General features: G+C 40.8%; 1 protein-coding gene across 2 annotated transcripts in view; it reads right to left on the bottom strand.

The window, feature by feature from the left end:
• Positions 1-16,345, bottom strand: part of PIK3CG (phosphatidylinositol-4,5-bisphosphate 3-kinase catalytic subunit gamma) — a 195,691-nt gene that overhangs the window by 54,817 nt on the left and 124,529 nt on the right. For both annotated transcript variants that reach the window (XR_015310129.1, XM_086967135.1), the window contains exons 6-7: positions 4,426-4,572; positions 3,108-3,198 (exon numbers count right to left, since the gene is read on the bottom strand). Coding sequence is in view for 1 of the 2 variants with exons in the window: in XM_086967135.1 (XP_086823261.1) it covers positions 3,108-3,198; positions 4,426-4,572 (238 nt within the window). In the remaining variant the exon portion in view is untranslated. The remainder of the gene's footprint in view (positions 1-3,107; positions 3,199-4,425; positions 4,573-16,345) is intronic.

The following is a 16,345-nucleotide window of genomic DNA, read 5'->3' as shown; positions in this document are numbered from 1 at the left end:
AATAATTATCACAGGTCAAGCTGCCGAAATTTAACGGGGGGAAAACCATACAGTATCATGCAGAGTTTGGTGTGTTAAACTCCAAAATCTGCATGTTATTCTTCAACAACTGGTAATGAGAGGTATTTATCGCACTCCATTAACAACATATTCCATTGTATTGCGTCTTATCATGTGCAATAAATGCCACCAATACTCGTAATCAGGCCCCTTAGACTTAGGTTATTAACTTGAAAGATTTAATATTTTTGTTGTAATTGCTTTATTTAGGGTAGAAATATTATATCTGATGTTTTAATTGATTTTTCATGTCAATCTAGTACCTGTTCTAACAACCGAGAGTTATTGATCTGAAACCTTAATAAAGTTTAAATAAAAAAGGATGCAGTCATGTTCGCTTATGGTGGAAGAAGAGACATTACAATGAACCTTTGCTGTGTGCTTTCCATGCCACCTTGTGGGGAGGCACGAGGTGGCTGTCAGTGAGCATCTGTAGTCTGCATACTGTCAAGGGTTTGAAAGTGACACCAGAATGGACGCTGAACACCATCCCTAACAGCAATGGGGAGAGCAAGAGGGGGCTAGTCAAGAGAAGATAGGAGTGAGGGTGCCATCTGAAAAGATCAATATTTTTTTTAATGTTCTCTACGTCTATATATCACAATGCGTGGATGTATTTTTTCTTATCAGGCTTATACCAAGGGAAAAAGATCCCCCAACCTCTCCTGATCCCCGCTAGATTAATTCTCTTCTATCAGGTCGTAATTTCCACATCATGCAATCTGAATATGCCTCAGTATTGGAATGTTTGTAAAAGACCCAAGCTTTCCTTACTGGCCCTTTATATGAGTGCATTCTGTTCAGCTAAGGGACACCTGCAGCACAAGCCTGAATCAAATAATCTTCAAAGCACCTATTTAATAATCTGTATTAGTTTTGCTCCTCAGGTAAGCCAAATTTCCTTCTAAAATCTTCGAACTCGATCAACTTATTATCGCCCCACACATGCCACACTGTGCAAATCCCAAATCACCTAAGGTACATCCAGCTGCGCATCATTCCAGACTTACATATGTATCATTCCACAATGAAGCATACATATGAAATTGAAGGTCAACACCTATCCTTACTGCCAATTCTGCCAATTTCTTAACTATCTGTTAGACCTGACATCCTTGGAGGAGTGCCCCCACCCCCCGAAAAAAAACAAAATGTTGCCTTCCCTTCTTCTGTTTCCTGAATTTGTTTTTGTTGGCCTTGGGATTCTGTGGACTCTACCACTGCTAACCAGAGATAAAGGGCTCACTCCTGTAAACATAGTAAAATTGGCTTACACCCAATTGGCAATTGAATTTACTTGTGCACCCCTAGTAAAGTGGCACTACATATACTCAGAGCATATAAATTAAATGCTGCTAATGTACCTGCATCACTCACCTTTTAAAATATGTCTCAGGCCTCCCATTGCGGCCATTGTGTGAAGTGCCATTTTGACCTTGCAAAATATAACATTTCCAGACCTCCTTTTTAGACCATGTCTGAGCCCTGCTGGCCTCTTCAAATAGTGAGTCTGAATCCTAAGAGGTGCCTCCCCAGGACCTGGGGCTTTGGTTGGCATCGGAACGCACTCCTTGGAACACAAAGGAGTTTTGGGCTCTTCAAGACCACGAATTGGCTGAATCGCACTGAGATCTTGCTTCCCACAATGCCCGACAATGCGAACCTCTGGTGGAGCCAACTCTTCGTGCTACAGCGATTGCCAGCAATGACCAGCAATGCGAGATCTGCAGTTTGTGCTAAAGCGTCGACAGCCCATGGTAACCACAGTGCGAAGATCCAACAATGACCATCCAAGCCCCTGACAGGATATTCGCGCTACAGCAACGTCCATCCATCTCTTTGTGCTGCAGCGACGACCATCCATGACGCTTTCCCTGCTCCGTACGGTCCTCTCTACCACAAATTGATCTCTTTGCGCCAGACTTTGAGAAGGTAACTTTTTCTGCAGAACTAACCTCATCTCTGTATCCAGCCTGCACTCCATCGCGGTCGGCTGCACTTGTGACTTTTCCTCAGTCTAGCACGACCAGACAACTGCGAGTGGCGCTTTGCGCTTTTGGGTACTATACTTACCTAAATCTTTTAGAATTCATAACTTCAATTCTACTGATTGGATTTTTGTCATTTTGGTGTCATTTTATTGATTAAAGTTTGCTCTATTTTTCTAAATTGTTGTGGTATTTTCTTGTTTATTGTAATCACTTTATTACTGATTGTGTGTTGCATAACTACTTTACTTATTGTCTCTAAGGTAAGCCTGACTGCTTTTTAGCAAGATACCTGAGGACTAAGCACAGGTTAATTCAGTGACTTTTTGTGGCTCACCCTGACGATGATTGTGGTTGTTGCTTGAGAAGGGTTTCATTCCCTCAACCAATAACTCAATTTCTCACCCCACCTCTCTATTAGCTTTTGGAAAAACTAAACATAGAGCAAGTGCTCTCAGAGCATTTGAAGCAAATTGTGTAGCAGTAATGTAACCCTCTCCATGTGTACAGACTTTGGCCTCTTCACTAAAATAAATGCATAATAATAGTTCTGCATTTCGAGAAAACCAAATGCCTCAGCCCATATGGGAGAAATAAGAAGTAAGAAAAGTGTATACTAGAGAAAATCTCGACAAACGACATTTGAAGACCAAATTATAAAGTATAAAAAACAGGTGTCGATATTTTGAAAAATACATTAGTCTTAAACAAACTTCATACAGTTATATAATATGATTAGTGGCTGCTAATTTTTTTATCTGTGGTCACATTGTTGGAAAAAAATTCCGATCAACCATTTGCCAGGATAGTTTCATGATTTTCTGGTAATTGAGAAAAGCTTTTGCAGTAAAAAACAACTTTTAATGTCACACTAGTGTATTTTGCTGTTTGGAGTGAAGTACTTAGAAACCCTTGCATTACTGAGGTCTATAAACAAATTAGCATACAAAAACATATACACATGTGCACTATTATCTCTCAGCTTATTTTTATCTTACTCATGAACAAACATGGAACTCATCAGCATACATTTATGCAGATAGAGTTTTAGAAACATACCTATTTTATTTCCGGTGGAAATGCAACCGTAAGGCATCAAACAGAGGTCTAACGATTCCGCTTCCCAAATAGATTCCATAATTCGAAGAATCTAAACAAATCAAACAATTATTATTTGCAACACAATCCCCCTTTGTGACAAACCAACATATTGATCTCCAGATGCAGTGCAAGTAATTTTGTCAAGTGAAGGTTTGTTGCCACACCTCCTCAGCAGTTGTATGTCAGAATAACATGAGCTAAGAATGTCTAAAATATCATAATGCAACCTTCCTGCAGTAAAGTAGCAGAAGGTTTTCACCTGTAATTCTGGTTTCCCTGTCCTACTTAATTGTCACATCAGAAGGAAAGGTAGGACAGATGTGAACAGGAGTCACACTATCAGAAATATTAGTGCCAGGGATATCCTCAAGCTACTATTTCATTTTTATCGCACATCCCATTATCCACGATTCACTAAATTGTAAAAAAAACAATTGATACTTGTATAGCGCACTACTAAATGTCAGGAATAAATTACCAAATGGTGCAAAATAAGGTGAGTTACAGCCCAACACTATAGAACTTAATGAAGTATAAAAAGAGGCAGATGGAATTAATCTCAGCCACTGGTAATGTCTTGGGCCGTATCCCAATCCATCTGTATTTTGCACACCATGGCTCCTCAGTTTGGGCCCAGCTATATGCAGATCAGTCTTGACCCTGTTCTAATAGCATTGCAAAAGAGGTCTCCTCCAATTCCTGTCCTCCAAGAAAAACCTAAAGACGCACAATTCAATTTAATGATCCAGTTAAAAAAGACATTTGCAATTTGCTGATCCACTTCCAAATGCCATTTAATTTGAGAGTGCACTCAACATGTTAAATAGTTTAATATAAATAGTGCTGATTGAATTCAAGATGTGTGACACCATAACTGCATTAAGGAGATTCTGAAATTAAAGGTTTTTTTATGGCTGTGCGTGTCAAGACACTGAGTAGTCATACTTGGTTATTGTGCCAAATGACCAACAAATATGAAAATATTCTCAGGTGAAATTAATTGCATTTCCATTATCCTCACCCGTGTTCATTTTGGATACGCTGAAAACCTGATCTGCTATTTCAAGGCAAGTCCCAATTTTAAATCAGAAATACATGAAATTATTCTGAGACCTCTGACATGCGCTAAATGGAGGGGTAGATGATTCAATAAATGTAACCATGAAGCAGTGGGAGCTGATGAAGATCAATGCAAAATAAAAAAACGCAAATGACATATTGACCCTATTAATGTCAATAATGATGCCCAATCATTGACAACCGTGAACATGAATACCTGTAGAATGAGCATGTCCTGGCGTAAGTCATCACCATGTTTAAATATAATTCCAATAGTCTCGTCTGACAAGGAAGTGGGGTCAGCACATTTGAATTCCAGCCAGAGTGGTTTCTTCTTTGAGGCCATCACTTTGCATTTCTCTACCTGGAATGTAGAATAAGAACAGTTCGTATAAGAGAGAAAGAAATAAAGAGCGGATCGTTAAATCTAAAAAAAAATGCACAGAATAATGCTAAGATGCTGTGTGTGTGTATTAGCTCATTGCATGTATCATTTAAGGACATAGCAGTTTCCCTTTGGCTTGTCAATCTTGACTCACTGATACACCACTGAGCATGCTTAACAGATTTCATTGGTCTTCACATACCATTTGCAGAGGAAAAATAACATAAATCATAGAAACTAGTGAATGGGTAAAAATGGTTCTCTTAAAGATGAAATTCAAAATATTAATGGTTCCTTCAGCATTCTCTTTGTCTGTCTTCTAACTATTCGAGTTTAGCCCTAATCATATATTCTTGTACTTTAGTGTGCAGTTCAGGACGATACACACTGTTCAGTGGGTTCTAGAAAGGAAATAGACAGCCTTAGTTTACCACAACCTTATTTATTTTATTTATTTATTTTATATTCTTGTAAAGCGCCAGACTAGACCCCCGGAGGGGTATCTCCGCGCTATTGCTGCAACAGGGAGAGTTCTGAATAAATTGTGTGTCCAACCTAAAAAGAAAACTACAGGGCATTATTTGTAGGGTATAGGTAGGTTTTTAAAGTTTTCCGGAAGGTCAGGTGGCTGGAGAGAGATCTTAATTCCGGGGGCAGAGAGTTCCAGAGTATTGGTCCGGCATAAGCTAATGCACGGCCACCTTGTCTGGTCTTTTTTACTCTGGGTACTTGCAGTAGCTGCTGGTGACTGGAGCGCAGAAAGCGCACAGGAACGTAGGGCTGAAAAATCGTGGTCATGTATTTAGGACCCTCCCCTATCATACTCTTATGGATAGTACACAGTGTTTTAAACTGGACTCGTTTCCTCACTGGAAGCCAGTGGAGTCTCATCAGCAGGGGGTGTGAGGGTGTCCTTGGGGGGGCGTTCAGGATAATCCTTGCAGCTGTATTTTGGATTACCTGCAGTTTACTGAGTTGTTCTTCGTTTGCTCCGAGGAGCAAACCATTGCAGTAATCAACCCTGCTGATGACAAGAGCCTGTACAAGTGTCTTTCTATGATGGTCCGGTATGTAGGGGAAGACACGTCTTAACATACCAATAGCCCGGAAGCAGTTTCCAGCAACTTGGTTAACGTGGCCCTTGAAAGTGAGCTGCTGATCGAAAAGTACTCCCAGGTTCCTGACTGTACTCTTGGGAGTGGGGACAGGGCCCAGCTCTTATATATGCTCTATTTCCACTGGGCTCTTTTAAATGCTGTAACAAAATGCATAGATGGCATAAAATTCAGAGCTGACATGTCCTTTTGGCTTCAGAGATAAAAAATTATCCCCCCCCCCCCCCCCAAGAAAGGCTTGGGGTAAAGCCCAAAATGCACTTGCGACTGGGAAAATAAAACCACTCATTAATCAGTGATGTTGGATTAAATTCAACAAGAAATAATTTGTATTCAACAGTAATATTCATTACAGTTTGTGAAACACAGAGATTACTATTAGACATATTTACTGAATACAAAGTAAAAACTTTTCTAAAAGATGAGTAACTAAAGGTTTCCCCTTTCTCCTGCGAACAATCTACTGGCAGTCACACGCAACGTTCCAACAATGGGGCAATGGAGACACCCCCACCCTCACCCCGATTGATTAATGATCATTCAGAGAGGGACATGGTGTAGCCATTTGTATGACCAGAGACTGTGTCCCCACGACACATACCTGTTGTACTCAAATGAGAATATTTTGAGGCTCCTGATTTCCTCCAGGAGCTACAAAGAAACTGCAGATGCTAACAGCATTTGACACCTCTGTGTGAAACCCCAGGTGAGCACATGCGGGGTATCAGTGTGCAAATATCATTTTCTGCATGTTATTTCCTAAAAATATGTAATCCCCATTATTTCCCTGCCTCAGGAATCACTGGAACATCCAATAACCGTAATCTCGGAGTGGGGAAATAACAGGGATTTTAATGGGCCACTCATAATGAGGACTGAAAAGACTGCAAGGCACTATACAAACGCCAAGTACAATAAAATCATGGTTATGAGCTCCATGAACTCAGCTAAGGTGATGTTTTCATTATCATCAACAGGATTCCTGTACAGAGCTAATACAAACTCTAACAAATGGTATCCAAGAGTGGAAAGAGAGATTGGACTAAAAAAGGAGGAGGATTATTTTCTTCCTTACCAAAGCAAGAGCATTCGAATCCCAAAATTGAGTAAGATACCGGCTTGCATATCAAAAGCATCTCAGGGTCCAAGAGTAGCTTTCTCTCGGAGTGCAGTGTGCATGATGATAAATAAAATGTAAATCATGGCCTCATGGATCAGTGCTAGGTCTTTGGATCTATCTCTTACTTCTGCAGGGAAGCAATGTAGACTCCTGAGTGTGGAGGTTGCATTCAAAGTCAACTGGCCACTGCTTCTGCTGCAGAGTTTGTATTACTTGGAGATTATGGACATTTTTTTCATTGGGAGTACCAATGAAAACAGTGCAGTCATAATCAACTTTAGAGCCTATAATTGCTATATAAATAAAAACCCTATATGACCATACAGAAACGGGTGCATATAAGCAATTTAAATAACCTGAGGAGGACATTGTAGAATCCTTACATCTTTACATGGAACATTAGACTTGAAAATCGAATCAGTTTAGATTCAAGTTCCCCTTTTTGAATGGGGAACTAGTAGCATTGCTGTGATGATCTGGGGTCTGCAGTTTCCTTTCTGTGCTCAGTAGAGGTGCCGGTGCAAGGGTCCTCCAGGCATTAAAAGGGAGGGGCTGGAAGTTCACGCAGACTGTGGGCGCTGCTTGGAGAGAGGCTTTACGTCTTTGAATTGCATACTACAAAAGGCGCCTGAGTGTAATGCAGGAAACTACATTTCTAAAGAAGCCACAGAAATCTCACAATATTTGCCAATTGTGACGCATTTTGAAGTAGACGAGTATAAATTCCTCGAGGTTCATAGCACTCTTGCTAAGCGATGCTTTGTTGTTGCATGGAGCTTGTTACCATATCTCGCAGAAAACTTTGGAGATTACTTGTTTACATTTTGGAAGAGTGTTTAATCAATCAATCAAATAATCTTTATTCAGAAAAGAATATCCATAAAAGTACAATTCATCACCACCAATAAAGATACAGTAAATGTTAAAACATATAAATATACATTATCATCTAATTCAGATACAAAATACAAAGATAAAATCACATTAAAGGGAGTTGGACGGGCCTAAAATCTAGCAGTTTGAATGGCATAGTGCAAAATGTAAGTTTGAAACAGTTTGTGCAGAACAGCATAGGATTGTGAATAAAGTGTGATAATGGGCAATCGGTCAGGCCAGTGCAAAAAAAGGGATTTGTATTAATTTGTGCAAAATCAGCAATAATTTTCATGTAAAGTACATTATTGTTCAATAAGACAACAATATCTTCCAGATAAATTCCGAAATTATTCACTGGGACTACTTGCAACAACATCAAGATATTGGTTATGAGCGGGGTAATAAAGGCATTGCGCTAGGCCATCTTACAGAATTTATTGCTCGTCTTACAAAATTTATACGGAATGTGCTTACACGGAAAATCAAATCATCACTAGTTTTAAAATTTCAAAGTATGCTAATTTAAAATCCAAGATAGCCCGTGTCTTGAAATATGGAGCGAAGTACTGTTTTGTGTATCTTACATAGAATTTACAAAAGTAAAAAAATTTAAAAAAGTTTGTTTACTACCAATGTAGCAGGGGCAGTTCAGTTGCTCCAAGTTGCTATTAAAGCTTATTGGAAAGCAGAGTGAATATTTTATAGTGCCATCCCTAAGGCGGTAGAGTAAACTCCTTTTCCATCTCCCTATATTCTTCCTAAGATATTGTTGTAGCATATGATGTTGAATGCTCAGTGTCTCCAAAAGGGGCATATATCTAATAATTGATGGTTTGTGGTGCTCAATGTCCTGTCTTTCTTAATGATACAGGTTGTAAAGCGCTCCCCTGACTGATCTTATATTTATTTCTTCCGCTGCTAGTGGGAATGAAAAAATATGCTCCAAGTTCACGCTAGCTAGACTACTTTTTACTGCAGCTAGCCAGGGTATACAGCCACCGATGTCACACTTAAGGCAGTCTATGAATATTTTTCTTGTTAAAATTGCTGCGGGATTCTGCCATATTTTTAACCAAAATATCGCTGGGCGTGACCTGATAAAATCCTCCACATATTGTAAATTCAATTCCTTATGACATATACAACTTGGGGATGAAATTTGCGCACCAAGAATTTTCCTACAGAATCTGTTCTCTTCAATTTGAATCCCACTACAATTCACATGCTCCCATACTTCGGCACCGTAAGTGGCCGTTGGTACACATTGCGATTTATATATCTGTATCAATGGTACCACTACCTCGGATTGTTTTGGTTGCCGAAGGCTAACAATAGAATTAACCGCTATGGTGAGTTTACTTCTACCGTGGGCCGTGTGGGCTTGTCACAAGCCTGATTCTGAGAAAACTAGGCCCAAATAAGGAAAAGTGCTTGTGCATGTTAACAATTCGCTGCCCGATGTAATGGACTTAATACAGTGTTTTTTCTGCCCACAAGCCATTATATAAGATTTTTTTAAATTTGTGCAAAGATCCAGATCCGCCATAAAAGACACAAATCCCGTAACTAAAGTGCGAAATGCGTTGGGAGTGCAACCCATAAGAACCGCATCGTCTGCGTATAAAAGCACAGGCAGTAATTTCCCATTAATTTGGGGTACATCACTGGACAATTTTGATAAGGAGTTGTGTAATTCATTTATATAAAGGATAAAAAGCAGAGGGGCCAGAACACAACCTTGTCTGACCCCTCTGCCAATGGTGATGTCCCCAGATACTTCCCCATCATTGCTTATCCTCACCCGTGCCTTCTGATCCCTGTGCAAATCCGCCAAAAAACAAACCAATGTCTCGTCCAACCCATAGTTTAAAAGAATTTCCCATAAACGCGATCTATTAACAAAATCAAATGCTGAGGTTAAATCCATAAAACCCAAATAAAGTGGAACTTTTTGTGCAACCGTATATTTCCCCAAAATAAGATTCAAATTCAAGCACTGTTCCACAGTTCCAACATTGCTTCTAAAACCCAGCTGGCAAAATTTAAAATATGGTTGTCTTCCGCCTAGTTCCTAATTTTGTTAATGACAACCCTACCCAAGATCTTCAAAGTATTGTCTATCAGAGAAATTGGGCGATAACAGCTGGGGCTAGACCTGTCACCTTTTTAAAAAATAGGCACAATAATATTGGTCGACCAAGTGCTCGGGATAGCTGCAAATTATTAAAAACATTACATAAAAGGGGAGCCCAAAAGTCCGGTTCATGTTTTATAAGATCAATTGATAGCCCATCCGAACCTGGTGTTTTGTTCCCTAGACTTTTGTGTATGGCATCTTCGACTTCAGATATAGTTATAGCGACCTTTTAGACAGGGGAGCAGGTATAACTACTGGAGGTTTTTGTGAGAGAAGTATAAATTCTGGCAAAGTGCTCCTCCCATAGCTCACTAGATATGTTACAGCTTATGGGAGTTATATTCGTGTCCATGGACCTCAAACTTTTGACTTCCTTCCAGAATCCAGTTACATCCTTTAGAGAAGCAGCCCTGGCAAGATTATCCCAGCGTTCTTTCAGTATCTCCTCTGAGCGTATCTTAGTTGCTTTCTTGTAACAGGCTCTTAATGAACTGACTAGAGTTATGTCCCTGGGTGAAGCCGCTAATGCTTCACGCAGTTCTCTATTAGCCCGCAAGCAGGAGCTATCGAACCATCTGGGATTCTTGCTTAAATTAGTAATAGGTTTAGAGATTATGTGTTTAATGCCAATACATAAACCAATAAAAGCCTCAATAATCTCACCACCCGAGGTGCTACTTGACAAACACATATCTACGCGTGCGGGATGCGTTCTTATCATACGTACAAAGAGGGCATTATTGTCTATCCCCTTCCATATCAATCTGAGCTTGTCAGAAGATGCCTCGAGATGTTTAGCCCCTATTTCCTTTTGAGCAATGAATTTAGAGGAAAGTCTAATAGTTGTTAAAATTGGGTTATGGTCACCTTGACTCATGCATAAAACCTCAGACTTTACTAAAATAAATTCCAATGAGGATGATATAAAAACATAATCTACAATAGATGAGCAACCACGTCCTCTGTAGGTAGGCAATAGACCCTTAGTTGGGTTAGCACCAACCTTTTCCATTACATTAATCAGATTACGGGGGGATAAATAGTTACAAAGTTCCTCCCCTCTTTTACATGGGATCGCCCTAACTGGGGTAATAGTGATGTTATCAATACCACTATACAGTCGGGCATTAAAATCCCCACCTAAGAGTATTCCGTCTATTTTGCCATACCTCTGCTCGTCATTCAGTTCATCATTAAATTCAAACAGTTCTTTCTATTTGGTAGTGACGTAAAATCATTGTTATAAAAATTGATTAAACATATCAAAGCCCCTGTGAATAAATAGTGGCTTGGAAATTTGCATTATTTGTTGTTACAGATTTTATGCTGCCCTCAGCCGATATCTTTAACCATGTTGATAATCCCCCGCACGGTCGGCCTATTTTTGGTCTATTTACAATACTATTATGACACACAAATCCTTCTAAAAAACAATTCACTTGTGCACCACTTCTCCTGGAACATCAAAATATCATAATTACTAACCAGATCAACCCACTTTGTGCAATATTCCAACTTAAAACATTTAAATTCGAATCTGGGGTTATAAGTTCGCTAGCAACTGAGCGTGGTATTGAAGGGTCTGCTGTCTCCGCTATAAAAGTCGATTGGTAATTCAATAGTCAATCCTGGCCCATGGGGGCCCAATAGGGGTTTGTAAAAAAAGCCCAGTAGTAGAGAATGTATATGGGTTGGGGCAGTATTGTGATTGACTTGTGCTTGCAATAGCCATTTCACCAGGGGGGGGACGTCTAAAATTCACGACTATACAGTCGCCTGAACTATTCTTTTCTGAAGATCCCACCCAACCTACACGTCGCACCATTAGGATTTCATTGGCGTTCACCATCCCAAAGCCCTTATATTTTGTTAGCCAATCAGTGCTCTTGTTTTTAAGTTGTTCCCATGATTCTGATTTGTCTTTCTCTAGGGGAGGAACACCAGCTAAGATTACAACGTATGGGCAGGTTTCTGGAGGTAAGTTAAGAACATCTGTAGATGGATTCTTAGCCTGATTTTTATAGGTAGGGATATCTTCCGGAGCAGTTGCTATACTTGTAGGAAGTGTGTTTAAATTCTGAGCTGCATACCGAGAAGTGTCCTTTGGAATCCAGTTGTGTCATGGAAACAATCCTTCACTGTTAAAGAAATAACCTTAAAAGATTATAAATTCACATTTTATTTAGCTTTTTTAAATTGCTAATTAATTTCCACGTTTTGTGACCATTCCTAACCTTGGTCATTCAAACTGTGGTGATTCTCTAAATATTTGCAGGCTTCGTTAATTTCCAGTTTTTCTTTTTTAATAAACAACCCTGTTGCAGTCTTTGGCATTCCTGCACCCAGGACTGTTTTCTCCTGTTTAGGTTTCACCTGCACAGGGCTTGCGCTGTGCTTGAGAAATCTATTGTTTTTAATATAGACTTAAAAGGGACTTACATCCCACCTCCTCTCTTTCCTGGCTTCTCATTGGTTCCTGAGCTTGCCACTTACCTTTCCTTCATTTCTATTAGCTGTAGCATATTTTCCTGCATTTACGAATGCTTGTTCTTTGTCTGCTTCTCTTGTCAGTTCCCACAGCCGGAATACTGTTAACATCTTCTTTGGTGGAACTATATTTGCATAAAGTTTTGCCTTTTACTCTTGCAACATATTTACATGACAATTTATCATTCGGAGATACTATGGTCCAGATGTACAACATGATTTTGAATACACAAACGGGTTTGCAAACCTGTTTGCCCATGCAAAATCACTGTTGGCCGTGTACAATTCCGAAATAGCAAGTCGCAATTTATTTGTGACTCGCTATTTAGGAATTGTAAGTCGCAATTAGGAAGGGGCGTTCCCTTCCTAATTGCATCCGCAATGCTATGTGTGAATGTGTTATGATCTCAATAGCAGTCGCAAAACACTCGCAAATTACTACCTCTTCAAGAGGGTGGTAATGCAGTCACAATTTGGAAGGGGTCCCCAGGGGACCACTTCCACTTTGTGACTGTCCCTAAAAATATTTTTTTATGGCAGGCGGTCGTCCCAGACCACAGCCTGCCTTTAAAAAATGCATCGAAAATGTTTTTTTTGTTTTTTTTAAAATGCATCCCATTTTCTTTTAAGGAAAATGGGCTGCATTAAAAAAAAGTGCTTTATTAAAAAGCAGTCCCAGACATGGTGGTCTGCTGAGCCTAGCAGGCCACCATCCCTGGGAAGGCTGGCAGTCCCAAGGGCTCGCAAATTGTGAGAGGCTCATTAATATTAATGAGCCTTGCCTAACAGTGTAATAACACTGTTGTACATTTCATTTAGCACCTCGCAATTTGCGACCCGCAATGAGTCACAAATTGCAAGGCGCTAAATGAAAAGGTCGTCCACTTGGCCCTAAATGCTTTGTATAGAATCACAGGAAGTTGTGCGGCACTACCAACCCTCGAACCAGGATCCCCAGCTCTCAAGTCAGCCACTCTGGCCGCTGTACCACATCCTCTACACTCCTGTTTTATCAGTCAGGGAGCTCTTTCCTTCTGTCGGATGAGGATTGATGAAAACAGCTCTTTATTAATTACAAAGGTGAAAGTGATGCATTACCAATGCTTGTTTTTATGTTTTGATACTACTGTAGTGACCGATATATTTTTATGAATAATCGGTTATGACCGTTGCCCACTACCATCTCAGTATATTTTGTTATAATATAGTGCTGTGTAGGCCTGTGTAACACAAATTAGTTATAAAGTAGGGCTTGATGATGTCCATTCTGTTTCTGATTTTATCTTGCTTAATGGCAGGGCTTGCCTATTGGCTTTTGCATGATCTTATGCCTTCTTGCATACTAATTTTGCTCTTTTGCGGGAATTGAGGCCTATACTCGAGCAACTCCATTTTCTGAGCTGTCGCCATCTTCTGACCTCTCTGGGTGAGAGGCTATGTATTACTTTCTACTTGTTGTTCACCCTTCTTAAACCAGAGAGGACAGGTTCTTGCCGGAGGTATGTGCTCACTCTATGTTGAAGTCATTACAGATGCCTGGCCAGCCGAAGCTGTGTTCTTGGCACGGAGTGGTACGGAATCTGATTTGATTTGATGTGAATAAAACTTATATTGCGCAGACAATAACCCGAAGGCATCAAGGCGCCTAACAACGTATATCATAAGCAAGGGCATATCACCATTACATATAGGCCTGCACAAAGAGATGAGTCTTCAGGGCCCTTCTGAAAGCCTGGAGAGTGGGTAGGGATCTTAGTTCCAGTGGGAGGGAGTTCCACCATTTGGGCGCCAGGGTAGAAAAAGCCCTGCCCCCCCATTTAGTTCTCCTGAATCGGGGGGCTGACAGAAGAAGTCTACTCGAGGAGCGTAGGTTCCTAGCAGGAGTGTAGCGGGACAAGATGGATCCTACACCAGTGGGACTGTTTTTAGCTAATGCCCTATAGGTCATGCACAGAGTCTTAAAGCGGATACGGTCCTCCACAGGAAGCCAGTGTAACAGCTTTCTAGCCACTGATGGGAAAAGGAGGTGAGACTTGCTAGAAGTGTGTCCGAGCTTCTGATCTCTGGTAGTCTGGTAGTCTGGTATCCTGGCAGTATTGTGATGCATCACGTTTCAGACGTGCATCTATGATCGTGAAGCAGAGAATCCTGATTAGGCCGGAGAGACGAGCCCCCTCTGGAAGCAAGATGTGTCGGAACTTGGTGAGGTGTTCCACTAATTCTTATATTCTAACTGTCTTTGCCTAACTATCCCTTTAATTTTCAGGTTCTATACATTTATACACATATGTTTTATATGTATCTTGCTAATTGCATTTAGCAATTGCTTAGGTGTTATTGTGAAGAAGGCCTATTGTGACATATTAATTATTTCTTTCTTTTGTCATTCTATCATTGTGTAATAAAGAACCCCCAAGCATATTATAATTTGTTTGTGTTCCTTGGGATGGGAGGTCAGGACCTTTCTGATCCAAGTGCTGTCGCATCGGAAGGATGGCAAGTTTCCCTTCCTGCAGGTAATTGTGGATGGAGAGTTGTTTCGCTCCCATCTAGGGAAGTATAAATTCTAATTATTCTACCCGAGGCATTGTTAGGAGGAGCATGCGTTGTGATTTCCGAATCCTCCTGTATGGGGAGGTGTGCGTTGTCCGAATCCTCTCGGAGGTAGAGAGGTGTGCGTTGTGATTTCCGAATCATCTTGTATGGGGAGGTGTGCGTTGTCCGAATCCTCTCGGAGGTGGAGAGGTGTGCGTTGTGATTTCCGAATCCTCTCGGAGGTGGAGAGATGTGCGTTGTGATTATTTGCGAGCTCCTCGGCAATGCCCTTATAGCTTTAGTTTGTTGTTAGTGTTTATTCCTTTCTTAGGTAAGTATTTTGAAGTGTGGTGTTCCTTTGGGTCCTGAGAAGGGAGAAGGTAAGTAATGCCCCGGTGATTGTCAGAATTACAGAATTAGCAGGACATTACACCTACTGAATGGGGTAGCATTCTGGCTGGTAAAAGATACAGCAGGGCCAGCTGGTATCTATCACTATCAATGTCTTAAGTAATGTGAAGCAGAGCAAATTTAGGGTCCCTACGGAGCCTCCACTCCAGAACTCCCTCCAGACATGCCGGCCCCCCCAGAAACTTTGGAGTGTATTACATTTCCAGATTGTGTGAATAAAATCCCCAATTCAGAAGCAGAGACCTGTTGTGATGAGCTTCATCCTTCATAACCTCCCTCTTATAAAATGACCAGATGTTGGTAATTTTACTGTATAATGTGGCATTGAGTTGCAATGACCGCCTCTTTTGGGGATGCCAGCGCAGTCATCATCTGTGAGTGGGCCTAGGTTCTGAGTCCAAGCATCCCGCAGGCACCCGAAAGAGTCCAGCATATTGACCACAAGTGATTTGTTTATCAGCAAGATTTTGTGGTCAGCGAGGGGTGCTAAAAGTACCTTTGCCTCCAACAGGCTGTACTCAGATACGTCTTGCAAAGCAGAGATGTCGGAGAAAGTGCATGTTTGATTTGAAGGTAGCGATAAAATTGACTTCAGTGGAGGTCATTTGTTTGATGGAGCTCCAGGAAGGATTTGTTTGTAGTGCCATACAGCAGGCTCCCCAGCTCAGAGATCCCACTTTCCAAATCCCTGTAACCTCGTCACCTGTCATAGCCAGGCTCCGGCCCAAATAGCATAAATTAGTTGGTGTGGTCAGGTTGACTTGTTTCATGCCCAATGGCCGGCCAAATCCACGGCACTTCCTCAGGACCTAAAAAAGGATCCCTACCCCATACCTAGGAGGTGATAAGTAGTGTAGGTATCCCCTAAAAAAACCTGGATCAAAAGTTAAAATGAGCATCCAAGCTAAAATAGAACGAGAAACAAAAAAATCATAAAATGAACTAATGTCGGGCATATATGGTCCAGTGTGTCACATGCTCATGCATATGTTGGCGCTGATCAGTCGCCACAATGTGAATTAGGTGTAAACATAAAAGCACACAAACAGGACAGGCAAGTGAACACACGTG

Source organism: Lissotriton vulgaris, chromosome 1_1 (assembly GCF_964263255.1).
Source record: "Lissotriton vulgaris chromosome 1_1, aLisVul1.2, whole genome shotgun sequence".
Taxonomy (NCBI): Eukaryota; Metazoa; Chordata; class Amphibia; order Caudata; family Salamandridae; genus Lissotriton; species Lissotriton vulgaris.
This window is presented reverse-complemented; position numbering and strand designations above follow the sequence as displayed.